Here is a 26,977-nt window from a genome sequence, read left to right on the forward strand (position 1 = left end):
CACACACACAATATAATATGTGCAGCTGATATAGGGAGGTATTTATAAACAGCCCATATTGACATGACCAAGACATGCTCTCCCAGAAACTCTCGTACCATATTATCTTGCCTAATTAAAACAATATAAACCCATAAGCCATAACTGGCAGTATCCTTCAGCTTCTGCTCTGGTGAATAGCTTTGCCAGCTTATTGACAATTGATTGTGCCTTTGCCTGCCTCCTTTGAATCTAATACAGTGTGTCCGTTCAGCCATAACTGCAAACTCTGTTTTTATTGCTTTAATGTCTTTTACTGAATAAATTTAATAAATAATTGTTTTTATGTTGCATTTTTGAATACCACTTAAAGATGTTTAAATATGAAGGGAGTGTTTTTAAACAAACAAAACTGACCTTGAATTTGACACCAGGAGGTATTTCTCTACATCTCCCCCATCAAGGGAGCTAGCCCCGCCTGCAGGGGCTCCCATTCTGCATCTGATTGGCTGCTGACATATCAAATGGAGAGCCGGAGACCTTCTTCACCTGTTAGCTGCTTCCTCCAAACTGGCCTGGACATCTTACCTTGAGGGAAAGCAGGAGCGGGTTTGTTGGCCAAAAAAAAGGGAGTGTGAGCAAGCAGCACCAGCAATGTTTGGATTCGGGAGAAGGTAATGGTGGAGGGAGGGAGAGAAGGTTGGCTGGATGGCTGGAGAGTGTCTGGAGCTGCCTAGCTGTGCAAACATCTTTCTGGCTGCTGGGTGGGCGAGGCTCAGGTGGGGGGGGTGCATGATCCTCCTCGCCCTCCCTCCCCTTGCTGTGGGAGAAAGCACATGAGAGGGGTGGGCAGATGCAGGTGTGGATTGGGGCCTCTTGCCCTTTTGTGCATAAAAGCAGCGAAGTACCTTGTGGCACCTTAAAGGCAGACGAACGTATGGGGTTGCCAGCCAGAAATACATTGTTGAAAAGGTGGTGGTGGGAGGTGTTGCTTTCTGACCATGGCATGTGCCAAAACAAAGGTAAAGGAGGCCTGGTGCTCTCTGTGTTATCTGGCTCCCCCAAACTAGATGGACATTTGCCTGCATGTGCCCCTTGCACCCCGTTTCTGCCACCACTGCTTCCCTTGAATCTTTCTGCTGGAATTCGCCTTCCTGAAATCAAACCTCATTGTCTCTCCTGCACATACATCCCTTTGTATAAAATAGGGGTGTCCTTTGAAGAAGAGTGCACCCTTCCCATACATATTATCACACAGAGTCACACACACACACCTGGGACTCACCTGTGCCTCATTCAGAGCTTGGAAAAATTACTTTTTTTGAACTACAACTCCCATCAGCCCAATCCAGTGGCCATGCTGGCTGGGGCTGATGGGAGCTGTAGTTTGAAAAAGTAACTTTTCCAAGCTCTTCCTCTAGGTCTTGGGAGTCTGCCCTACCGTTAGACAGAGTGAGGAGGTTGCCTCCGGTACTGCATTTTCAGATGTTGTGAAAGGGCAACAAAATCTTGATTATTTACTTTGTCGTGTTTTTATTGCCAGAAAAGGGAAGAGTCACTTGTGAGGTTTTCTGCCTCAGGCAAATCAGCAATTGGCCTGGGGGTGGGGGTCATTTCTTGCTTTGCCTCGGGTGGCAAAAGTGCATTGGGCCTGCTAACTGTGCATCATACTAAGGCTGCCATCCTGTGCGCGTGATACTGAATAAGCCTTATTGCACTCAGCGGGGCTTATCTACGAGTGAGCTGCCTTAGGACTACACAATAAGTTGGGGGTGGGGGACTTCTGCAGCCCTCCGCAAGTTGGACTCCTAACTCCCATCTGCCTCAGTGGCCAGCATATCCAGTGGTCAGGGCTGGTGGGACCTGGAGACCAGCAACGTATGGAGGACCACAGATGTTCCCGGCCCCGGTTGTAAGTGGCAAGGCTTGGAGAGAATAAAAGAGCCTAGCTGCTAGGCATCTCTACCCTTCAGATGAGAAGAGCTGGCTGGGGCTGATGGGAGTTGTAGTCCGAAACTTCTGGAGGGCAAAGGTTGGACTGGAGGGTGTAACTTCCCAGGTGCTCTAGGGCTCAAGCCTCACCGTTGGTGCCTCTGTCATCTTCCCTCAGCCCCAACTTCCCTGACGCCGGATCCTGGTGGCGTGACCCTCCGTCTCTGACTGCTGCCGATTCCCCCTGGGACGTGGCTGAAATATCTGCCTGGCAGAAGCACTTGCAAGAAGAGGCTGAGCTGAGTCCTCTGGAAGGAGAGAGCCTGGAGCTTCTGGAGGTGGAAGACCCTGTGAGTTTTCACTGCGTGCCTAACCTGGGGCAGCCAAGGCAGTGCCCATCCCCCAGACATTGTTGGACTGTTTCCTAAAAACAGTTTAGAAACATTTAAAAGTACAGTTACAGTTTGAAACGGTTCCAAAACTCAACTGCAGTTTAAAAACATTCTTCCATCCAGTGATCTCCAGGTTGCCAGGAACAGTCCCGTTCGGCCATGAAATGGTGGGGAAAACGGGAATGTTTTTCAACTTCCTTCTGAAAGTCAATAGTGGTGTACACAGATGTACCACATTAGGGAGGGCATTCTGCAAACAGGGAGCCACCACTGGAAAGGCCCTGTCATGGGTCAGCGCCAACTGGGCAGTAAGTAGTATGCATCTACTTACTGCCAGTGAGCTGCTGAGACTAATTCAAGGCGTTAGTGTTAGCATACAATGCTTTAAAGACTTGGGATTCAGTACCTAAAGAACCGACTCCTTCCTTATCAACCTTCTTGGAGCCTACGATCAGCAGGGGAGGCCCTGTTGATAGTGCTGCCTCCGGCTGCTGCGCGATGACAGGGTCTTCTCGGTGGTGGTGCCCCATTTGTGGAACTCCTTTGCTGGTGAGGTATTTGTTTTCCTTAATATTGACTTTCAGGAGAAAGTTAAAGACATTCCTGTTTGCCCAGGCAGTTGATGGCTGAGAGATACTGGCTATGGCAACCTTGAAATTAATAACGGTGAGTGTGTGAAATTGCTTTTAAATGTTCTAAATGTTTCAGATGATTTTAATTGTTTTAAATATGTTTTTATTTTATTTTAAACTGTACTGTTTGGGCTTCTTTGGATTGAAGAGTGGGATACAAACTTAACGAATGAATAATAAATGTGAATAAATTACTTATCCAACACTAGAACAGCAATTTTGGAAATAACTTTGGAATCCTAGTTCTATAAGATTGGGTTTCCAAATCTGAATGGGGGATCCTCAGTCCAGTTTTGCACAAGAGGTGTCCTCACTGGAAATTTAGGCCTGGGGGCCAAGCTGGCTAGGGAAGAATGAGTCCCTCTCTGTGCTTCCTAAGAATAACAGGGTGCAGCTCTTTCCTCTTTTTGCCTTTCTTGGCATACAGGAGCTGGAGGCCATCAGGGCCAAGGTTCGTGAGATGGAGAAGGAGGATGAGTGGCTGCAGGAGCTGCAAACGGAAGCAAAAAACCTCATCATGAGATCGGAGACAGGTATGGTTCTTGTGTGTGCAGAGCTGACTAACTGTGTCCTGTAACCCCAGACAGCTTCCCTGTGCAATCCCAAAAGACATGCTAGCCCCAGAAGTCCTTGCAGTGTCAGTCTATGTTACCTCAAGGGGCTGCATGTGAAAGAATTGTGCCTCGATACCACCTGTAATATTTGGCTGCAAGTCTTGGGACAGGGCCTCTTTTAGGATGTTCATTTGAACAGTGCCTAAATCCTAACATAAGACGTCCACTGGGAATCACAAGTAGAAAGATCGCTGCTTGGGGGCCTCCTGGGTGCATTCTTTGACAGGATGCTGGCTAGGGCTGATAGAAGTCGAAAACATCCAGAGGGTACCAGGTTGGCAAAGGATGTTTTGGAAAAGAAGCAAAGAAACTGTGAAAATATAACTTCTGTAACTGAGAGCTCCATTTGTGTTCTTGAGTTTCTGGTCCTCATGATTGCACGAAGACATGCTTTGCTTTTTGGACTGTTTGCCATGTTACTTTATGTCACCATTCATTCCTGTTTTTTCTTTTTTTAAGTAAAACAAAACAAATTATTTTTTTAAAAAGACACCTCTCTCTCTCTCTCTTTTTTTTGCAGGTCTTACTTTGCCCCGAACGACTGTAGAGAAAATGGAAGTTGACCAGCGCTCCGTCTATGTGGGAAACGTAAGTGAGATGGGGCTTTAAGTAAGCTGGACCCTGCAGAGCAGGCCCCCCTCACTGCGGTGATGGCCAACACATGTTTAGGGTCTGAGAGACGTCCTGATGGGCAGGCATGAGTAGAGATGTGAAGGCCTGGAAAAAATCAGGAAGAAAACAGTTTTTTTCCATCCATACCCCCCCCCCATTTTTCTGGGGGAACATAGGAAGAAAACTTTATTCCCCCCCTTTTTTTTCCCCCTGGGCCTTCGCATCTCTAGAACATCAGCAACTGTGTCTTTGATATTAAGAAAACTCCCAGCAATGGGAAGAGGAGAGGGGGGCATCTAGGGCTTCAGAACCTGACAAGTCCCCAATATGTGATTTAACAGCCAGCAAGGCCTGTGCAGTGGCTATCTTTATAAATCAGTGTTTGCTGTCCTAGGAACATAGTGAGTCAGACCACTGAGCCATCTAGCTCAGTACTGGCCACCCTAACAGGCAACAACTCTCCAGGGTTTCGGGCAGGGGACAGTCCCAGCCATACCTGGAGGTGCCAGGGATTTAATTGGGGACGCTTTGCATGCAAAGCAGGTGCTTTACCGCAGGCCAAAGACCCTTCACAGAATTGCTGGGCAATGGAGGACAGGCCTGGATGCGTGTGATGTGATCTTTGTAGGTGGATTATGGTGGAACTGCAGAAGAGCTGGAGTCCTATTTCAACAGCTGCGGGCAGATCAACAGAGTTACTATCCTTTGCGATAAGTTCTCCGGTCATCCTAAAGGGCAAGTGATCTGCTGTTCATTGGGGGGGGGCATTCTAAAGGATGGGGTACTTGGCTCTGATGGGGGTAGAATCACAGAAACATAGAGTTGGAAGGGGTCTCTAAGGCCATCGAGTCCAACCCCCTGCTCAATGCATCAACCCAAATTAAAGAATCCCTGACAGGTGGCAATCAAGCTGCCTCTTGAATTCCAGTGTCGGAGAGCCCACCACTTCCCTAGGTCATTGGCTCCATTGTTGTGCCGCTCTAACGGTTAGGTAGTTTTTCCTGATGTTCTGCCAAAATCTGACTTACCATAACTTGAGCCCATTGTTCTGTTTCCTGCACTCTGAGATGATCAAGAAGAAGTCTTGGCCCTCCTCTGTGTGACAACCTTTCAAGTACTTGAAGAGTGCTATCATCTCATCTCTCCCCTCAGTCTTCTCTTGTCAAAGCTAAACATGCCCAGTCCTCATAGGACTTTGTTTCCAGTTCCGTGATCACTGCCCTCCTCTAAACCCGTTCCAGTTTGTCTGCATCCTTCTTAAAGTGGGGTGTCCAGAACTGCACGCAGTACTCAAGATGAGGCCTAACCAGTGCCAAACAGAGGGGAACCAATACATGAAGGGTATGTGGCCAGGTAGACTGAGGGAATGGCTTCAGGGTGCCAGAGTTGGAGCAGACTGAGGGAGTAGCTCACCCTTGCTTTTCATATGGCTCACCTTAGAGCAGGTGGAACAAGCTGAGGCACCAAGGAGAAAAAGGCTCTGGGGGTCAGCTGTGAGCATCATGCCCTGGGGTGGGCCTTGGCAGATGCCCAGTGATTCTGACCTCTGAGGCTGCCCCTCCAGATCTCACTTCTTTTTTTTTATCATTAATTTTTATTCAAATTTTCAAAGACAAAAAACAAAACAAAAATAATTAAACAATAAAATAAAATGTTGACTTCCGATTTGTCGCAGATCAGTTATAGGTCTACAATATATAACAATCCTGTCTCTTAAATTATATTATAAAATCACTTTCCTCCAGTAGTTATCTTAATTAATCATCAAATCTCATAAACATTACTTTATTCTTTCCACAAAAAGTCAAAGAGAGGTTTCAGTTCCTTGAGAGATATATCTTTCAATTTTTCTCCAAATAAACATGTCGATTAATCCATCTCGTTCAAATCTGTTAGGTCCAATAATTTCAATAGCCATTCTTCCATTATCAATGTTAATTCCATCTTCCATCTTCAATAGTCCTGTTCAGTCCAGTAATTTCAGTCAGATCTCACTTCTATGTCTCTCCCCCTCTACCCCCCCCCGACATCTTGTGTCTGACGTAAATGCTGAGTGTCTACTATTAGCTTCTCAAAGTTTTGGGTTGCTCCTACCACAAAGGAGCTTCCTGAAGACCTGTTAGTTGAGCATTCATCTTGATCTGTTTGCATGGAGATTAGATGATGTTGGCTATTTAATGAGCGTTCATCCTAATTTGTTTACGGGGACAATGGATTATTTCACAGAATCGTAGCTGGAAGGGGCCTCTAAGGCCATCAAGTCCAACCCCCTGCTCAATGCAGGAATTCAAATGAAAGTATATTTATTGAATTTATATCCCACTCTTCTTCACGAAGGAGCCCAGAGCAGCAAACACATCAACACAACATTTGACATTGCATCAAAGCAAGCCTTGTTAGCTCACACTTTTTCCATTGTGTTTCCCTATCGCAGAGTCCGATCTTTTGGGGAAGTGGGTTTTGTTGCACAAGACCTCCCCATCGGCTATAATTACACAACCTGAATTTGCCAGTATGTCACTGATTCTCATCTGAAAATAGGGACAGTCTGGAAGCGCTCCACATAAAGGCGCATTGAGAAGAGGAAGAAGAATCTGCTTCCTAGTGTGTCCTAGGGAGATGCAGCTTCTCCTGTCAGAAGCTTGCAGACTGGCCCCTAAGGCGACTTTGACTGCCTCTCCTGTTGCAGGTATGCCTACATAGAGTTTGCTGACAAGAGTTCTGTGCAGGCAGCTGTGGAGTTGAGCGAGAGCACATTCAGAGGCCGCATCATCAAGGTGGGTGCTGTGGGAAGAGGAGGCGTGCGCAGCACTTCTGGTGCAGAACCCTACCTTGGAGAAGAGCTGTAGCTCAGTGGGTAGAGCCCCTCTTGTGCATGCAGAAGGTCCCAGGCTCCATCCCATCCCTGGCAGCATCTCCAGCTAAATGGGAGCACTGCCCAAGTCCCTGGATAGCTGCTGCCAGCCAGAGTAGACAATACTGGACTATTATTTTTATTTATTTATTTATTTATATCCTGCCCTTCCTCTCGGCAGGAGCCCAGGGTGGCAAACAAAAGCACTAAACACTTTAAAACATCATAAAAACAAACTTTAAAACACATTAAAACAAAAACATCTTTAAAAACTTTTCTTGAAAAAGCTTTCAAGATATCTTCTAAGATTAAAAACACTTTAAAAAAAGAAGGTTTAAGAACTTATTAAAAAGCAATTCCAATACAGATGCAGATTATTATTATTAATATTATTATTAATTTGATTTATATCCCGCCCTTCCTCCCAGCAGAAGCCCAGGACAGCAACGGTCTAATGGTCTGACTTGATATAAGGCAGTGTCCTATGTTCACCCTCCAGCATGAATTTTTTGGGGCTTTTTAGTTTACAAAAGAAGACTGAGGGAGACGTGATAAGTGGTTTATAAAAACATGCAAGATGTGGATTAGGTACAGGAACCTGCCTTATATGGAGTTGGGCCATTGGTTCCACTGAGCTCAGCGCTGTCTACACTGTTTGGTAGCAACTCTCCAGGGTTTCAGGCAAGGAGGAGTCTTGTCCCAGCCTTACCTGGAAAGGCTGGGGATTGAGCCTGGGTTCTTCTGCATGTGAAGCATGTGCTCTGTCACTCAGCTATGGCCTTTCTCCTTGACTTGGCATCCTGTGCATCAATGTTCTGTTTCCAAACTGGCCTTTCACTTCCCTTATTCATAGCTGGAGACCAGTCTTCTCTGATACAATTTCTATGGGTGATATTCAGTTCTAGTCCTACTTGGACCCATGGAAGTTAATGGACATGACTTAGGTTCATCAGGGGGTCTGCTCTTGAGTAGGACAGTTGAATAGCACCCTATGCTCCTTCCATCATAGGCACACATCTCACTCCCAAGTTGTAAAACCAGGGATGTGGAATTTGCACCTCCTTGCAGATGTTGGACACAAAATGCCCATCAGGCCCAGGCAGCACTGACCGTGCTCAAGGATGATGTGAGATGTGATCCAATAATGTGTGGGGGGCCATAGGTTTCCCATCTGCCATAGAAGTAATGTTAGCTGATTTTCTGGATCTGTTTCATCTTTGCATGGCTTCAGGTGTTTCCCAAAAGGACCAACATGCCAGGCATCAGCTCCACCGACCGAGGTCGTTTCCACAGCCGGGGGGCCCTGCCTCGCCATGCCAGTTTTTGCAGAGGGCAGCGTTCAAGGCCACGTGGAAGGGTATACAGGTGGGTATGCAGCAGAGGAGTGCTTGCTGTGGTGAACTGTTCTCCTAGAAGGGGGGCAATGACACAGGGGTCCCTACACACCCTCTCTGGTGTTAAGGTCAGTAGAGAAGATCTTCTTAGTAGTTCCGCCACCCTCCAAAGTTCAGGGGATGGTGGCCCAGGAGAGGGCCTTCTGTGTGGCAGCCCCTAAGTTATGCAATTCCCTCCCCACAGAGGTACATCTGGCATCTTCTCTGTGCCGTTTTTGGCAAAGGCTGAAGACACACCTCTTTCCCCTAGCCTTTGACGCTTGAGGTGTATGATTCCAGGATGCACCCTATTTCTGGGACTGTAATCTGTTTTAATTGTTTTTAACATAGAATTTTAAACTGTTGTAACCCGCCTTAGAACCTGCTGGAGAAGGGCAGGTAATAAATTTAATGTTGTTGTTGTTGTTACTATGTTCAAACAATTACAAGTCAACAACCACTCTGGGAAATCCAAAATCTTCCAGATTTGGTATTTGCTGCCGATTGTTAGATTTTCAGTGTGAACTTTGATAGGAAAACCTGAAGAACTGGTAGGAGGGGTACATTTGATTGCTGCTAGAGGAAGCAAAAAATCCTCCAAAGACAGCCTTGTGTGATGTCCGAGGCTAGGAACTGAAGGAGAACCAAGGACCTCTTCCTGCTATACTGTCTTCCTGGCGGACAGTATAAGATGCCACTACAGTCTGCCACTACAAGCGCATTGACCTCTGGGTGCTGTCAATGTCTGTCTGGCTTAGCATCACCTGTGCATCTGTATGGCCAGCAGGGTCTGTAAATTGCATGCAGACAAGGAGTTGGACACCTTTGTGGTGCTTGCAGGCAGCAGCTGTTTTCCGAATTGGAAGGGACAGAAGTGAGCAGTGACTTTGCTGCCCAACAGCATCCCGTACCTGAGAGTCTGTCACCTTGGTGGCTCAGAAAGAACAATTGCTTTGGAGTGTCCCTGGAAGCAAGTGTGTAGCTTGTGCTGTTTTGGCCTGAGCTGCAGTTTCAGCATCCCTAAGTTGTTGATGTTTTTTCTGCCAAGCACGCCTTCTGATAGCCTTGCGTTAGATTAGCTAAAAAGCAACTTTTTGCCTTGTATACTAAGGAGAATCCAAACGCCTGGTCTGAGTACAGGAATCTGTGTTCAGGGCTGTGTGTAATATGCTGCATTGCGAATCGTCTCTGCAGTCGTCGATCCAGCAGTATGGATTAATTGTGATAGAACTAAGACTTTATATTAATAGTTTAGATCCTGTTTTTCTATAGGAAACTGAACCCACCATAAAACCAATAAAACACTAAAGTACAAAATAATATTAAACAGCACAGATAAACAATAGCACAAGAACATCATATAATAGCTCACAGTGGAAAAACAAACCACACAATAGCACTGCAGCTAGGTATCAGAGACATCTAAGAAGCTACGGTTGTTAAGGGGATGGCCCCCTTTTTATAAGCTTGTCTTTAACATTGATATTTATTGGCAATTTTAATATATATATATTATATTCTTTGTAAACCACTTAGAGGTTTTATTTACAGTTTGAGCTGTATACAAATTTTGTTAAATAACAGATAAATTAAAAACCCTCTAAACGAATGACCTTGCTGCAATGACCCAAGTGTGTGTGTATTTTCCCTCCCCAGGGGCCGCGGAAGGCTCCCTTCTTGGTATACCCCCTATTAGGCAGTGAGACGTGATGACCCAAGCAACTTGCTGGGACTGAACTTGGGACAGGAACAGAGGAGCAACAACAAGCAAATCCACCCAAGCAAAGACTGTTTCTCATTCCAAATCCTTTGGGAGCGACTTTGTGCTGCAAGGATTGAGGTGCTGTGCCTTTTCTAGACGAAGACATAGACCTTTGCTGCTGCTTGGGCACAGAAAAGAGGTTGGGCAGCTTCAGCAAAGAAGACACCAAAAGTCTTGCTGGACTGGCTTAATGGGTGCTAAAATGACTTTTTTTCCTTCTGATTTAGATGCCCTATTTTAGAACTGTGTTTGAATTTTCTCTTGAAAGTTTGTAGAGTTCCACTGGGGTCTGGACTTCCCCTTTCTCCCCCAAGCCTATTATCTGATAGTCGACATGCTGTATAATCATTGCTGCAGAACTTCCCCTGCTGATCTCCTTGGTGCTGCCGGTAAGCGTTCGACTGTGCCCATTAAGGAGGGCTACAGCAGTAAACAAGGCATAAAGTTTTACTTGTACGGCCCTCAAACCCAAATGAGAACTTGTTTCCCTTTAACAATGCATGATCCAACTCTTATACAGAGAAGCAAAAAGTGGCCTGCCGTACAAGTCTTGCATCTAGAACATCTATCTCTGTTGCTCCCCCTCCTGCACCAGGTGCATCTTAAGAAGCATCTACACTATGAATCGTAAAGCGAGTTAACTACATTGTAGTCCTTCCACTCACTTTCTCCTATGAATCGTTAACGAATAGTTGGATCTCAAGGCCCTGTCGCAAGAGGCGTCCCCCCCCTTCCCAAAGTTCCTTGGCCAAAGCTGTGAGTTAAATCAATAAAACTGGATTACGTTTGCAGTGCAGATGTGTTGTGAAGCTGTTATCAACTCTACACCTTGGGTGTTTCTGTGTAGTACTTTTATATCTTTGCATCCCACTAAAGTCTCGTTGTGCAGAACCAACTCTTTTGTTCCACGGGCCTGTTATGAAGATGTAACTCAAAAGTGGGTGATATTAGGGTGAGTTTGCTACCTGCTTGAGCTTGAACTAATGGATCTCATCTGAGCATTTTTATCTTCCATTCCCTCTACAGCTTGGAAGGAGCTGTGAAGGCCAGATGAAGAAAGGGATTGTGTGGGTTTTGCTGGGCTAGCAGACATGAAGCTGGAAAGAGAACCACAGGGCGAGGGGCCGGAGAGACGGTCAGGAGGAGGGTTCTTTATTCTGGTCTGTTTCGCATGCATTGTGTTCCTTTCCTATCATAGCCTCCTCCTCCTTTTTAAATTAATTTAAAAAAAGCTTATTTGAAGCTAACAAATTTAAACGAGTTTATTGTGCTCACCTGCTGTATCTGTTTGGACTATATTTTTCATTCCAATCCAAAACAAACCAGTTGAAATGATTGATACTAAAGCAGCTTTATGTACTCCTGAAAGAAAATAACTTGCCAGATTACAAAAAAAAATCAAATTATACCTCAAAACCGGTTTAAATGGGAAACCATCACCTTGTTTTGTGAATTGCACTCTTATCCAGAATGGCCAGTCTATCTCACATTTTACTTACTTTTCACTGTTAGTCCTTCTGCAACAGCCAGCAAATTTTAAAATAAATGTCTGTTAAATTCTGTAATTCTCTCCAGTACTCCCTTTTCTCAAGCACTGTAATTCCAGGAAATGTGGTGATGGCTTCTGGCCACTTCTACAGGATGAAAAACATGGCCTTTTAGATCTTGGCAAGTGAAAAGATGCAACTTTAAAGTCATAAGGGAAAAAAAGCAATCTATCTCCTGGAGAGTTCTCCTGTGCGTTCTGATGAATGGGAACCACACAAGAACATGGCTCCCATCTTTTCTCAATAAGGCTTGCACGGGAGAAATGTCCCAGAGAGATTGTACCCTTCGGGGCTAATAAATGGGCAGTGGATGAAATAAGCTGAGTGCATAAGGGTTTTTTGTATTAATATTACGTGCCTATGAATCAAGATAGTTTGTGATAAAGCTCTGTTTGTAAGATGTTAACATTTTTTAACAAAATAAATGATCTAACTGATTAAACTAAATCCACATCAAAAGCACTGGCTGTGGACTTCTCTCTATCCTGATCTGCCTCCTTAAAAGGTACCTTTTAGAGCCAAGTTGCACAAACAGCAAAAAAACATGGAATGTAGTTCTTTCCAGACTATAACACTTCAGACTGCAAACTGAGGAATGCATTTTTAATTTCTCCTCTTCCCTTTTTCCCTTTTTCAAAAAAACCTCTTTGAACATAAAACGCTTGTGAGATGACTAGACTGTTTGTCTCCCTGACATGCCAACTTCCTGTATTAAGAATGTTTTTAAATGGGTATTCAAACATGCAGCTCCACCTGCATGCTGAAGTGGTACAGTCCAGTAAAGGGAGGGACTTCTAATAATGGAAGAGCATCTGCTTTGCAGGCAGAAGATGCCAGGTTTACACCTTGGTGTGGCAAATCCCTGTAATCCAATGTAGACCAACAATGTTATATCTAAGTCCTATTCAGAGTTGTTGTTGTTGTTGTTAATCTATACGCTGAACATATCATACAGAAAGCGGGATTGGACCAAGATGAAGGAGGTGTGGAAATTGGAGGGAGAAATATCAATAATTTAAGATATGCAGAGGATACCATACTCTTAGCAGAAACCAGTAATGATTTGAAATGAATGCTGAAGAAAGTTAGAGGAAATCACAAAAGCAGGACTATAGCTGAACGTCAAGAAGACTAAAGTAATGACAACAGAAGAGTTATGTAACTTTAAAGTTGACAACAAGGACATTGAACTTGTCAAGGATTATCAGTACCATGGCACAGTCATTAACCAAAATGGAGACAAGAAATCAGAAGGCTAGGAGTGGGGAGGGCACCTATGAGAGAACTAGAAAAGGTCCTCAAATACAAAGATGTATCACTGAATGCTAAAGTAAGGATCATTCAGACCATGGTATTCCTGATCGCTATGTATGGATGTGAAAGTTGGACAGTGACAAAAGGGGATAACAGAAAAATGAACTCATTTGAAATGTGATGTTGGAGGAGAGCTTTGCGCATACCATGGAGTGTGAAAAAGACAAATAATTGGGTGTTAGAACAAATTAAACTATAACTGTCACTAGAAGCTAAAATGATGACCTGAGGTTGTCATACTTTGCTCACATCATAAAGACATGATTCACTAGAAAAGACAATAATACATAACAACTTCAGCTGGAAAAAAAAATTCTTCCAGAACAGCTTACAAATGTCAATGATAAGGCAGTCTCTGCCCTAAGGCTAACAATCTAAAATACACAAGAAAAAAAGGAAAAGGAACTGGGAGGGGGGGAAAGCACTCAGGCCCTAGCCCTTAGTAATGGAATGGAAAGAGTTAAAGGAAAGGAAAAACCAAAAATGTGCTGGTCTTTCAGCTGAGCCAGCAGAGAGGCCCTGCATCCCTCTGTCATAGCCTGATGGAATGGCTGTTCATAGATAAAATAAAAGTCTTTTAAGGTGCAGTCCTATACCCTAACTTGGGAGTAAGCCCCACTGAGGGCTCTTACCTCTGAGTAGACATGCACAGGATTGCAGTGTCATGTTATAGGATGATATCCCGTGTCAGTCATTCCCAGAGCTGTTGTCATTATGTACATTCAAGCCGATTTCAACTTAATGGACAAGTCAGTTGCTGTCAGTGGGTTATAGTGTGTGAATTAAACCAGAACACTCACTAGAAGCTAAAATGATGAAACTGAGGTTATTATACTTTGGACACATAATGAGAAGACATGATTCACTAGAAAAGACAATAACGCTGGGAAAAACAGAAGGGAGTAGAAAAAGAGGAAGGCCAAACAAGAGATGTATTGATTCCATAAAGGAAGCCACAGACCTGAACGTACAAGATCTGAACACGGTGGTTCATGACAGATGCTCTTGGAGGTCACTGATTCATAGGGTTGCCAAAAGTCGTAATTGACTTGAAGGCACATAACAAAATTTGTTAATCAGAGTTCTGAATTCTGCTTCTAATATACCTTCTCTCTTTTTTGCTGCAGTCAAAACTTGACTTGACAGAATGGCAGCTGGCTCCTAGGTAAAAAAGATCATTGAGAAGCATGTAGGATTCCTTCAGAGAGCCTTCTTCCTGCAACCTGGTGCCTTCTAGATGATGTTGGACTACAGTTCCCATCATCCCTGATGACTGGCTGTGGCAGCTGGGCCTGATGGCAGTTGAGTCCAACACCTTGTGGAGGGCAACATGTTGGAGATGGCTGATCTACTGCATCCAAGCTGTTCCCCCTGCTTGGGAACCATCCAGCTACCAAGAGGGGTGGGCTTTCTTCAACTTTTCCAGATTTTGACTATAGCCAATTTTTAGCTCCATCTGCAATGGGACTAGTGTGTGTTAGAAGGGGGGCTGCTCTCAGGACAGCATCTCTCTCTTAGTGACCAATCGCAACAGACAGACATATTGAAGGAGTTTATTTTACAGTGCAAGATTTCAGAAGGCAGAACATACACAAGAAACAATTCTGTACAGGGGCCAGTCGTCTCGGCGAAAGCTGCTGGAATAAGAGGCGGAAGCTTCAACAAACCTGCACCATCATGGACGTCACCATGTTGTCAAAGGCCCTTGGAGAAAGCATGGATAAGAAGCGTTACAGAAGCAGGAATCAGAGCAGGGCAAAAGATCATCAAAGCCAGGCCAGCTGGCTGGTTAGTACAACAGGACAGCAATAAAAGGCTGTTTTCTACTTATGTGGCTGCATCTGCCACCCATCACTCTTATCATTGCCACAGTTTCCTCAACGCTGCAAGAAGATTTGAAGGCACAGATGTTCAAGACAGTGTTGGGTGAAGCAGGGTGCCCCTCTTCACCCATGCACCTAACTGGCATACTGGTCCTGTTTCCTTATGCATGCACGGAACCTTGCCAATATTTATGGCAGGTGTGGCAAACCTTTGGCTGTCCAGCTGTTGCTGAACTACAGCTCCCATCAGCCCCAGCAAGCATGTCCAAAGGTAAGTGATGATGGGTGTTTCATTTTTTTAAAAAATTATATTCCACCTTTCCTCCAAGGAGCACAAGATGGCGCATAAACATGATTCTCCTCCTCCCAATTTTATCCTCATAACAAGCCTGTAAGGCAGTGACTGGCCCAAGGTCACCCACTGAATTTCATGGCTGAGCAAGGATCCCAGTCTGATGCTCTAACCACTACACCACACTGTTCAGTTGCAGTTCAGCAACATGTGAAGGGTCAAAGGTTTCCCCACCCCTGCTTTTATATCCTGCCTTTTGCATAAAGTGGGTGAGGGAGGAAAAATAACAAAAAAGGATAGCAGATTTTTTAAAAAACAGGAGCTAGTGACTAATTTTTTTTAAAAAAAGGCCAGTCTCTCTAAACAGGAATGGGAAACCTGGGAACCCCCAGATGTTGTTCAGTTCCCATCAGCCCCAGGCAGCCTGGCCAGTGGTCAGCCTGGCCATATGTAGCCCATGAGGTGGGCAGAGGCTCAGGACAATGCTGCTTCATCCCACCCGAACAATTCAGCAGCAGCAGCTTCTGGAATTACAAATGAGTTTCCAACAGCTCTGCAAGACGACACAGCCAGTTAAGCGCCAAAGAGATTAGTATCCTCATCAGCTTTACTCACCTGGATTGGATTTGGTCCCCAGGATTATAAAAGGGGTTGCACATGACATCTGTGAAGGAATTGTGCAGCTTCCTGAACATCTGAAAAGGGAAGCACTTCAGTTACCATCACGCAGGGACCCATGAGCAGAGCTTGGAAAAGTTACTTTTTTGAACTACAACTCCAATCAGCCCAATCCAGTGGTCATGCTGGCTGGGGCTGATGGGAGTTGTCGTTCAAAAAAGTAACTTTTCCAAGCTCTGCCCATGAGTCTTGAGTAAGCGGAAGGGAGTCCCGCCGTGACAGGCTCCCTGCGGCTGCCCTGGACTTACGCTGCGGATTTCGTTGTCCCTGAGTGCTGTGTTGGAAGAATCTACCACCATCACAAACTTCACCTTGGAATTGGTCACATAGCCGTATCTGCTTGGCTGGTCAAGGTGCACACGTGAGGAACATCATAGTCTGCCCTATACAAAGTCAGGCCATGGGTTCATCTTATCTACTGTCTGCTCTAGGGACGGCTAATCTGAACCCCTTCAGATGATGTCAAGAATCCACAGTTCCCATCAGCTCCAGCCAGCATAGCCAATGGTGAAGGATTATGGGTGCTAGGGTCCAGCGTGGGGGGTGGGCACAGGTTGGCCATCTCTGGTCTACATGACTAGCAGCAGCTCTTCAGGCTTCCAACAGGAATCTGTCCCAGCCTTACCTGGAGATGCCAGAACTGGTTCTGGAACCTTTTGCATGCAAAGCTTGTGAACTTAAGCAGAGCCCTGAGGCTGGATCAGGCCAGTGGCCCATCTAGTCCAGCATCGTGTTCTCAGAGTGGCCAACCAGATGCCTCTGGGAAGCCCGCAAGCAGGACCTGAGCGCAACAGCACTCTCCCCTCCTGTGGTTTCCAGCAACTGATGTTCAGATGCACTCTGCCTCTGACTGGAGAGATGTGCTCTATCATTGGGCTACAGTCCTGGCCACTAACAAAGCAGCTGAAAACAACTGTCTTAAGCTAAACAGCTTCTAGGCCAGCCTTTCCCAACCAGTGGGCCTCCAGATGTTGTTGGACCACAGTTCCCATCTTTCCTGACCATTGGCAATGCTGGCTGAGGCTGATGGGAGTTGTGGTCCAACAACATCTGGAGGCACACTGGTTGGGAAAGGCTGTTCTAGGCAATGAACATCTTACCCACATGTAACTGGGTTTAGATTAAACGCACAGCAGCTCCCTGCACCTTCACTTATTCCGCAAATCCAAACCGCAGTCTGTTTTTAACCAATACACTTTACATTTTAGTACCACATTCCAGATCCTTTCATTTAACTGGATGATCAGGTTGCTCAGTAGCTGCTGTTGACTGAAGAGTCTTAAGTCCATAGAACAGTTGCATGCTGCCTCAACCACTGTTGAACTTCCAGGCTACATAGGAAGCTGATATTTACGGAGTCAGACTATTGGTCCATCCAGCTCAGTACTGTCTGCACTGACTAGCAGCTCTCTGACGTTTCAGGCTGGACTCTTTCCCTGCCCTGCCTGGAGACGCCGTGGATTGAACTTGGGACCTTCTGCGTGCAAAGCTAGCACTCTGCCACTGAGATATGGCCTTTCCCCATATTCCACAGCTAAGACTCAAAGCACACCAAGCTATATTGTAATCAGACAGCAACGGACAGAACAAAATTCCAGGGCTGCAACATAGCTGCAATTAGAGTTTTATGTTCATTTAAGTTTCCTTAATGAGGCAAGACTGCAAGAAGTGGCCCTCAGGAATAGAGTCACAGAATCGTAAAGCTGAAAGGAGCGTTGGGAGGTTAGCTTGCTCAACCCAAAAAGCATAAAAGATACACTTTGTAGTCTTCAGTTGGGTACAGCAGCCCCAGGTAGAGCTCTCTTTGGTCCACAAGAGCTTTCCCCATAGCAGAGATTTTTTCATCCACAACATCAAGGGACGTGTGGACTGTGTAGTGGAACTTTAGCTCATTTTCTGTCGGGATACTCTTGATGTACAGCGGATAGTTCTAGGATGAAAAAAAAAAGGTTAGTGATTTATGAAGGGAACCAACTGACATATCTAAGAGTAACTCCCTTTCCCACAACACATACAGTTATTTTTAGCACCATTTAAAAAAGAGAATCCAAAACAGACACCTATCTAAATCAAGCCAGAAGGAGCCATTGAATCCAAGCAAGCCTCCAATGGACTGGCTCACAATGCAGTACTGTACAATCCCTATGGCACAGATCACAGGTGGAAGACCAGCTCAAAGCCCTGAACAAAGATCACATTTTAAAGAAAACAAATGTTTACATTCTGCCTTTCCTTCGCTCAAGGCAGTTCATATTCAAAACACAATGAAACAATATTCAGACCTGATTTTTTTTTGCATCCCACATTAATATTTCCACTTTGGGTTGCAAGAAGGCGGAGCTGCTGCAATCGCATCTCCAACATCCCTATGGAAGCACGTGCCCAACCAACTTGACAACTTTTCTACATACAGTTCATATAATCCCTCCCTCCCCACATACACCTTAAACAATTGTTGCTTTGAAAGAATACCTGAATTAGACACACTTTTTGGAATCCTAATTTAAAATAAGAACACAAAATCATCCAACTAGAAGCCTCCATTGCAGAGATTTTGGACTTGAAGGACCCTCTTTGGCTTAACCCAGTCCTTACAAAGCCTTCAGTCCTAAACAGACTTACTTGGTCTATTAGTAAATCTATTTAAATAGACCTCTTAGGGATTAAGCTCCATTGAGCAGAGTGACATTTACTTGCAAATATGAAAAGGCCTGCATTTTAAACAGGTTCATCACATTTACAGAGGATGAGACTTAACAGCAGTTAAGTGTAACCTCTATATTCAGAGGCAGTCTACCTCACAATCAGTACCAGTTCCAAGTTTTGTGGGGCACTCAAACAAGATGCTCTCAGAGGGCCCCCTCACGGAGTTGGCCGGCCTCCTCTCCAATTCTGTCATTGCAGACAATTTTCTTGGCCTTTTCCCTTTCAGCCCAGAGGCAGAGGCCAAGGCTCACATAAGCTTTTTCTTCTGCTGCTGCTACTACTGTCACATCTGCCTTGCTTAGCAGTGGCAACTGAACCGGCAGTGACAGCCAGGGAAGAGAACAAGCAGGGCTGGGGTACTCCAGGGGTTGGCAGCAGTGACCCCCTGTTGGAGTGTGAGCCTCAGCAGGTGCCCAAGATGCCAGCCTCTGGCAGCAGCCCTGCTCTAAGAACATATGGAGAGGACGGCTGCTGCATCAGGCCAAAGGGCGGCCCATGTAGTCCAGCCTCCTGTCCTCACAGTGACCTACCAGATATCATAATGGGAAGCCCACAAGGAGGACCAAACTGCAATAGCACTCTGCACTGGCGATTCCCAGCAGCTGGTATTCTGAGGCACCCTGCCTCCAACAGTTAACATAAGAGCCCTGCAGGCGGATCAGGCCAAAGGGGAGGCATCCGGTCCAGCCTCTTGCCCTCACAGGGACCCACCAGATGCCCATTATGGGAAGCGCCCAAGCAGGACTGAACTGAGTGCACCAGCCACCGGTATTCAGAGGCACCCAGCCTCCAACAAGCAGTGGTACCCACCTAGCCATAGTGGCTAGTAACCATCGATAGCCTTACCCTCCATGAATTGCCCTGGCCCTCCTTCAAAACTATCATTGAGGGAGAGAATTCCCAAGTTTAACTGGCTGAATACCAGTTAACGTGGGGACGGGGCAATAGCAGAAGAAAGCTATTGCCTCCGCCCCCTGGCAAGGCCACTCTTGTGCTGCCCATTCCAAGCCCGTCTCCCATTCCCCTCCCCACCCTCCCCATTGCCATTGCCCCTGCCCCCTCCTTAAGAGCCAACCCAGACCCCTCCCACACCTCCTTGGCGATCACAGCTATACAAACTGCCATCTCGGATACTGGCGGGCTTGCCGGCTTCTCACGGTCACGTGGGCAGTGCCTTTTGCCCTTACTTGTGTCCACGTGATAGCGGAACCAATGAATCAAGCAGCCCTCGGCTCCGCCTTCGCGGCTCTGCGCACATGACCGAGCCGGAGTCTTTTTCCTACACATAGAGATAACAGGCGAGTGTTACCCCACAGCCTCTCCCACTTCCAGCTTTCCTTTGAATAACGTCTCCGCCATATGCGGGGCTAGGCGCAGCAGCTGGCTTCTCTATGCTACGTTTACAAAATCCCCGCGTAGGGGGTACATATAATTAGCAACACGTTATATTCAAAAATGGGGGAGCTGCTCCCCTTCTTCCTGTAGTGCCCCCTCTCGAGTGCCCTCCTATGCCTTTAACCCCGCACGTTCAATGTAGAACCGGTTGTGTCTCTCTCTAGTGGTATTGAGGGCCTCGCGCACCTCTTGGGCCGCCCCCTCCTCTCCGACTCCCAATCTTTTTTTTTCGGTCTCTCGGCGGGCTTGGAGTGGTTGCCATGGAGACGGGGCTCCCGCCGCCGCTGCTGCTGTTCTTAGGCCTGTGCGGCCTGGCCAGGTTCGCGAGCTTGGCGGGGGTCGCCAATGTCACCCTGCCGCGACCCCCCAACCTGGTCCTGCTGCTAATGGACGACGTGAGCCGGGGAAGGGGAAGGGGGGGGAAGAAGTGTGTGTATGTATATGTAAATATGTATGTGTGTGTATATTTATAGGTGTATATATATTTGCATGTATGCATATGTGTGTATGTATATGTATATATGTGTGTATATATATATATGTATGTATGTATATTTATGTGTGTGTGTGTATGCGTGTGTATGCATGTATATAGGTGTGTATATTTGTGTGTGTGTATATGCATATATGTGTATATATAGGGTGTGTGTGTATGTAAATGTGTATATATGTGTGTGAGAGAGGTGAATCAGGTTTCCTCTAAGGAGTAAAAGGGGCGCTCTTGGTCTCTTGGGGCTGGAAGGGGTCACCTCTCTGGGGAGCGCTTGTATGTGTGATCTGTTTCCTTGAGAAAGAGGAGGAGCTGAGGTTAGTGTGCCCCCCTTGTGGGGCTTGGTTGCGCAAAACTGAAGAGGGGTGTTCATTCATATATCTCGACAGTATAAATACTGCTTAATTGCAGTTCTCTGTAAGCGATGTACATCTGGCTCAATGAATGCAATAAAGATAAAATCAGATCAAAATATGCATATGCACACATATACAGGTGCATAAAAATGTATGAATGTATATATAGTTATATACATGTGTAGTATGTATACAAATGTTTACATACATAAGATAGGATCCTAGAATAGAATTGGAAGAGGCCTTTAAATCCACCCCCCTGCTCAATCCAGAAATCCAGATTAAAGTATACCCGACAGGTGGCTCTCCAGCTACCTCTTGAAGGTCTCCAGTGTTGGAGAACCCACCATCTCCCTATGCAATTGGTTCCGTTGTCGTACCACTCTAACAGTTAGGAAGTTTTTCCTGATGTTCAGTCGAAATCTGGCTTCCTATAACTTGAGCCCATTATCCTGCACTCTGGGACAATTGAGAAGAGATCCCAGCTCTCCTCTGTGTGGCAACCTTTCAAGTACTTGAAAAGTGCTATCATATCTCCCTCACTCTGCTCTTCTCAAGGCTAAATGTCCCCAGTTCTTTCAGTCTCTCCTCACAGGGCTTTGTTTCCAGTCCCCTGATCATCTTTGCTGCCCTCCTCTGAACCTGTTCCAGTTTGTCTGCTTCCTTCTTAAAGTGTGATGTGCAAAACTGGACGCAGTACTCAAGATGAGGCCTAACCAGTGCCGAATAGAGAGGAACTAGTACTTCACATGATTTGGAAACTATACTTCTGTTAATGCGTCATTCCCAGTTGCATGGAGTACTAGTTTCCCTCTATTCAGCACTGGTTAGGTCTCATTGAGTACTTTACTGCAATAGGTAAAATATATTAGGAAAGGGTTCCAGTAAACAGAAATCTAGTTTAAGGGAATTGTCCACATTCTTATTCTGCTCTTCCTCTGAGGAGGTCAGAGCGGCATGCATGGTTGATGACACATGCACAGGAATAGATGCACTACTGCCCCAATTAATGTAGGCATTAATTGTTCCCTGCCCTAAGGAGCTTCCATTCTGAATTTTGGCAGAGAGGAAAAGTCACCATAAGGGCCTGGTGGCTGAAAAGCTGATCTTGGGGGTTGATGTATGCAAGGTGATGTTATGTGGCTCACAAAGACAGTGGTGTTTTACTGCAGTGGCTGATTTGCACATTCGAGCCCCTTGATGTTGTGGGCCCCTTGTTGGTGCATGTGTGGATGATGGGTGACTTTATTAGACTCATTATTAGACTGTAGAGACCCTGGGATTGGGAAGGTTATCAACCGCTTCTCTTGAGGGAAAGGAGTTTTTATTCTGAAGGAGAGGTGGCTGGGAGAACCTTCATGTGAGAGGCTTGTCTGTCCCTTTTGGAAACAATTTGGGATGGGGACGTAGCCCTTTGGGATGGGACAGAACCTTCTTCTGTTCAGGGGAACTACTGAAATGCCTGGAATTGGCATCCTGTGGTTTGGAGGGCAGCATCCAGAAAAACAAATGCTGCTTCTCACAAGGACAAGGCTCTCAGCACATAATTGACACCTCTTCTGTAGCTTTACATCTTCCATGGATGAAAGTGGTTCTGGAGATCAGCCCTGAGCTTGGGGGCTCTTTATGGCTTCTTTCTTGAGTTATGGTCCATGCATTCCCCCCCCACACACACACACAAGTTGGAAGAGAGAGGAACTTTTTCCCTTTAAGGCAGGAGTAGAGAACATCTGGCCCATGGACCAAATTTGGCCTGGTATGTGAGTTTGGCCTGTGAGACTGTCTCCCCCAAACCATACCCTGCTGCCCCACACCTGATGCCCTCTGTGACATTGGGTAGGGGGCTGGTAGAGATGCATGGGTCAGCTGTGCAACCAATTTGCCCATTGGGGACTCCATCATGCATATGATCCCTACAGAAAGCAGGCTTGAAGGTACCAGCGATCAGCTGAGGGGTAGTGACTTTTATTTATTTATTATTTATTACATTTATACCTTGCCTTTCTTTTCTTGATAGAAACCCAAGGTGGCTTACCTATGGTTCCCAGGCGGTCTCCCATCCAGGCACTGACCAGACCTGACCCTTAGCTTCAGCAGGGTGCTGGCCTCATGTGCCTTCAGACCGTAGCCTGGAACTTCAAGCTTGCTGATCAGTGGAGCTTCAAAGACACACACAGGGCTCTTTGCAAGCCCTGAGCTGTGCTTATAAGTCCCAGCTATCATCACCTGATGTGACGTCAGGTGACTGACAAAATCTGGCCTGTGAGGGGTAGGGAGATAAGGATCTGGCCCACTGGCTAGATCAGGTTCTCCATCCCTGCTTTAGGGGCTGGTTTCAGGGAATTGTCAGGGAGAGATGTTTCCGGAGATGATATGTGGCCTTGACCTATGGTGGGCAGGCAGGCAGGCAGGCTATGAGGCACATTCTTTTGGATGCTAGATGAGGATTTGAGGCAAATAGCTTGTCAGATGGAGTTTTGCACTTTGATGCAGAAAACCTGCCTGGGGGTGTAAGCTGGCCTATAATTCTTTTGTAAGCTGACATGAGGCCGCCCTGATGAAAGGTAGAGTAAAAACTCCACACTTAAATGAATAACGGCTTCACGAACTTTGCCTTCTGCTGGGTTGCAGAGATTGGATGGTGGTGGAGTAGTCATGGTGCATCATAAATAAACCATGTGAGGTACATTTCTAAATAAATTGGGTATATATTTCTAAATAAATACACTGTATGGGGTACAGGGTGTGGGCCCCTGTGAAAGGGCCTTTTCAGTGGCAGCTCCTCATATGTGACTTCCTCCCTACTGCAGTGTGTCTGGCTCCATCTTTCTATAGTTTTAGGTGGTTAATTAAGACACATCTGTGTTGGCCGGTGTTTAGCAGAGGAGAAGCCTGATTGCTGCTGCTGCTATTTGTAATTGTTATTCAGTGATTTACTGTTATGTGTCTTTAAAGCGTTGTTATTTTTATATATTTTATGTATTTGCTTTATTGTAAACTGCCCTGTGGCTTGTTTAAAGAGCTGTATATAAATCATCTGAATATAAATTAGGGGTTAGGAGCTGGAATCATTGTTCTCTGGGTTGGCAATTGAACATAGGGGCCAGTTCTGGGTGCCTGCTCTGTGGCTTGTATCAAGTGCAAATGGAGCAGTCCTAAAAATTTCCACCTTTATTTGCTGTCAAGAAGCAATAAAGTAACCACTACTGTGCTATGAGTCAGGACGTTGCAGGTTTGAATTTGCCTTTACAATCAACTCACTAGGTGGCCTTAGGCAAGACTAGTTACAGATGTGTTGAGCCACTATCATCTTTATGGTGCCTCAGCATTTGTTTTTTCTTGGTTTGGAATCAGCTGATATAGTTGCTCCTTTGGGATTGAGCAAGCCACTCTCTCCCATCTGCAATATGGGGATAAAAGTGCTGTCCTACATTACAGGGCTGTTGTAATGATTACAACAAGATAATACTATTGTGCACTTTGGACACTTGAAAAACCTATATAAAAACTAAGCATTATTATCTCCTACTGGCAGCTTGAGGAAACTTTTTTCTTCCTGTTCCCCATACAAGCGTCACAATCTCTGGACAGGCCTGCTGAAGTCAGGAGGACCGTGCACGGTGGACACTGTTTTGTTTCAGCACAAGACTTAGCAATGTAAACTTGCTACCCGAATTCAGGTCTGGGGCCTTGGCCTATTTATGAGCACCTCTTGTGATCGTGATTCATAAGCCATTTTAGTGAAATTATTCCATTGCTCGGCTGACCGTAGTGTTAGAAAAGTGCTTTCTGTTTCTTTTTAGTTTCAGGCTATTACTTCTTGCACCCTGTTTTTAGCTGTTTGAAATTGTTGGTGTAATTTTTTTTCTTTAAAAGGGGCCCCCTGTTGATTTGAGTGTTTTTCATGCTACAAAAAGGTTCTAATTTCCTCCCCTCCTTTCATATTATATTCAGTATATATGTGTCAAAAAAACTTGCAGGGCTGAGAGTGATTTAGCTGCAGGGGCCACTAAGGACAGGCTAGGTATGGCAGCATTTTCCAAACAGAAGTTCCCTTGAGTTTGCCCCACCACAGGGGGGGGGGATTCATGCAACTACCACAAAACAACTTACTTCATCAAGGCGTGCATAATTTGCCTTCAAAATTAATTGGCTCAGATAGCCACTAGCATAAGCAAATTTAAAAGGAGGATTAGGGGAAAATCATGGATAATTGGTCTATGAATGGCTATTCACTGTTACAGCTAGAAATGACGCTTTCATGTCCAGAAGGAGTATATCTGTGATTACTTGCCATTGGGAGCAAACAGCAGTGAATGGCTTATTTGCATCTTGCTCACCTTTTGAGCTTCTGCGGGACATCTGACTGACCATTGGTGGAAACAGATTGCTAGGTTCTGTGGGCCTTTGATCTGACCCAGCATGACAGTTGTTATGACAGTATTTCTGAAATTGTGATGCAGTTCTGCCCACATAGGTATTGCCAGGGATCTGTTACTTGTGTCCCTCAATCCAGACTCTGCCAGCCTACCTCCTATTATATGAAACAGAAACTTGTGAATAACCTACTCCTTGCATTGCTGAAGATCACTTCTCTGTTTTCCCCAAGCTTTTCCCCCCATAATCCATATTCTTTTCAAGATGAAAAAGCTGCTTTCCCTTAAACCTGGAGCAGTGGAAATCATTGTTCAGCATGCTTTGGTGTTACAGTGATGGATGCTATAGCAAAGCTTTTAAGTAGCTGAATGAGAAAAATGTACACTAGTCCTGTCAACCGATTAACTAGAGCTTATTTCTCTTATGTGCTGGTGTTTCTTCAGATGGGCTGGGGTGACTTAGGTGTGTTTGGGCATCCTTCCAAAGAAACTCCAAATTTAGACCAGATGGCTGCAGAAGGGATGCTTTTCTCAAGCTTCTACACTGCCAACCCTCTCTGCTCTCCATGTGAGTAAACTCCAAAGCCCGAGGGACAGAGTATTGTCTAGGGGTGGAGAACTGGGCTTGGTACAAATTATATCTGTATCGTGAAGTCACAGAGGGCAAATTGTACTCTCCATTTTTAAAGACAGAGGTTATGAAATGCATTGCAAATCAAATGTGCTTTGCTAAATAGTAGCAGTACTAAACTCTAGTAATATAGGAACACATTTTATTGTTTAAAAAATCATAGTAGAAATGGTTGTGTTAGAGGAACCAGAGGGTGCATGGGAAAGTATTCTTGACATCACACATTTTCTGCACTGATAGCCCTTTCATCAAAACACCTCCAAGTTCTCTCCCAGCAACATAGACTATCAAACTTTGGGGAGCAGAGCAGGGTGAAGCTCTCTCGTGAGGCTGTAGTGATTGGATGTGATGAAACAGCAGAATTGGAGCAGTCAGGATGTCCTCAAAGAAAAGTGATTCACCTGTCTGATATACATATACACACACCTCCCTGATTTTTCCTCCTCTTTTCTCCCTGCAGCAAGGGCAGCGCTCTTAACTGGTCGTCTTCCTATCAGGAATGGCTTCTATACCACAAATGCTCATGCCAGAAATGGTATGTCCTTCTTTTCCTGCATATAAGCCTTTACTTTTGCATGCCAAATGTTGGAGTCATGCTTCAAGCTCTCCCACAATGAGCACATTTATTTATTTATGTATTTAACAAAATTTATATGCTGCTTAAATGGAAAAGTAGATGTCTAAACAGTTTATATTAGACTATAGTATTAACCACGCTTACTCAGAAATGATTGTGTGTTTTTTTAATCTTGGTGGAAGTTACTGGCAGGTAAAGGGCTTAGAACTGGGGTTGTATTGCAGACAAATAGGCGTGGTGTTGCCAGTCCAGTTAACAGGGTTTAGATTATCGTAAGTGAGACTGCACAAGTTTCTGGCTGTCATGGCTCTCCTCCTCTTCTGCGTGCAAATGAAGGAGAGAAAAAGTTTCTACTCTTCACTTGAGAAGAAACTTCAGTTTCCCATTATGTACAATCTCCAGGAACTGGAGTTTATGCTAACTAGTTAGTTAAAACAAATCCTTCAAACCATGGTATTATATACATATAATAGTCTGAAGCAGACTTAAGACTTCTTCCATAAAGAGAATGCCTCCAAATGTTCCTGCTACAGTTCCAGTGCTCAGGTTCTTAAATCTGCTTCTGCTGGTGAAGAAGTTGTTTTATTGGATGGGCTAATTAACATTCAGCAAAAGGAGAGGAAAGAGTTGCATATTATTACA

At 45.3% G+C, this 26,977-nt stretch overlaps 3 protein-coding genes across 9 annotated transcripts in view; 2 read left to right on the forward strand and 1 right to left on the reverse strand.

Annotated features, from left to right (window-relative positions):
- The first annotated feature begins 507 nt into the window (after nt 1-507).
- Nucleotides 508-12,156, forward strand: PABPN1L (PABPN1 like, cytoplasmic). 3 transcript variants are annotated; one of them, XM_061594610.1, is made up of 8 exons: nt 509-653; nt 2,090-2,261; nt 3,330-3,468; nt 4,070-4,137; nt 4,790-4,896; nt 6,851-6,938; nt 8,247-8,380; nt 10,045-12,156. In XM_061594610.1, the coding sequence occupies exons 1-8, from the start codon at nt 634-636 to the stop codon at nt 10,082-10,084; spliced, it is 768 nt and encodes a 255-aa protein (XP_061450594.1). In that variant the 5' UTR covers nt 509-633; the 3' UTR covers nt 10,085-12,156. The 3 variants fall into 3 exon arrangements, with proteins under 3 accessions (XP_061450596.1, XP_061450594.1, XP_061450595.1); XM_061594611.1 differs by having other exon boundaries at nt 510-653; nt 3,363-3,468; XM_061594612.1 differs by lacking the exon at nt 6,851-6,938 and having other exon boundaries at nt 508-653.
- A 2,392-nt stretch (nt 12,157-14,548) lies between these two features.
- TRAPPC2L (trafficking protein particle complex subunit 2L) lies at nt 14,549-19,712 on the reverse strand. Of its 2 annotated transcripts, none has more exons than XM_061594088.1 (5): nt 19,603-19,712; nt 17,562-17,734; nt 16,053-16,140; nt 15,742-15,821; nt 14,549-14,715 (listed from the first exon to the last, which is right to left on the reverse strand). In XM_061594088.1, exons 1-5 carry the CDS (start codon nt 19,633-19,635, stop codon nt 14,670-14,672), a joined length of 420 nt encoding a protein of 139 aa, XP_061450072.1. In that variant the 5' UTR covers nt 19,636-19,712; the 3' UTR covers nt 14,549-14,669. The 2 variants fall into 2 exon arrangements, with proteins under 2 accessions (XP_061450072.1, XP_061450073.1); XM_061594089.1 differs by lacking the exon at nt 19,603-19,712 and adding an exon at nt 19,357-19,512.
- Nucleotides 19,713-20,083: 371 nt separating this feature from the next.
- GALNS (galactosamine (N-acetyl)-6-sulfatase) overlaps nt 20,084-26,977 on the forward strand; it is a 58,187-nt gene continuing 51,293 nt past the window's right edge. For 2 of the 4 annotated variants that reach the window (XM_061594084.1, XM_061594087.1), the window contains exons 1-3: nt 20,084-20,300; nt 25,572-25,695; nt 26,219-26,293. In XM_061594084.1, coding sequence (XP_061450068.1) covers nt 20,166-20,300; nt 25,572-25,695; nt 26,219-26,293 — 334 coding nt within the window. In that variant the 5' untranslated portion in view covers nt 20,084-20,165. Of the gene's footprint in view, nt 20,301-24,336; nt 24,432-25,571; nt 25,696-26,218; nt 26,294-26,977 lie in introns of those variants that run through there. The other 2 variants (XM_061594085.1, XM_061594086.1) reach the window with 2 other exon arrangements.

This window comes from Rhineura floridana, chromosome 13 (assembly GCF_030035675.1).
Source record: "Rhineura floridana isolate rRhiFlo1 chromosome 13, rRhiFlo1.hap2, whole genome shotgun sequence".
In the NCBI taxonomy this organism is placed as follows: domain Eukaryota; kingdom Metazoa; phylum Chordata; class Lepidosauria; order Squamata; family Rhineuridae; genus Rhineura; species Rhineura floridana.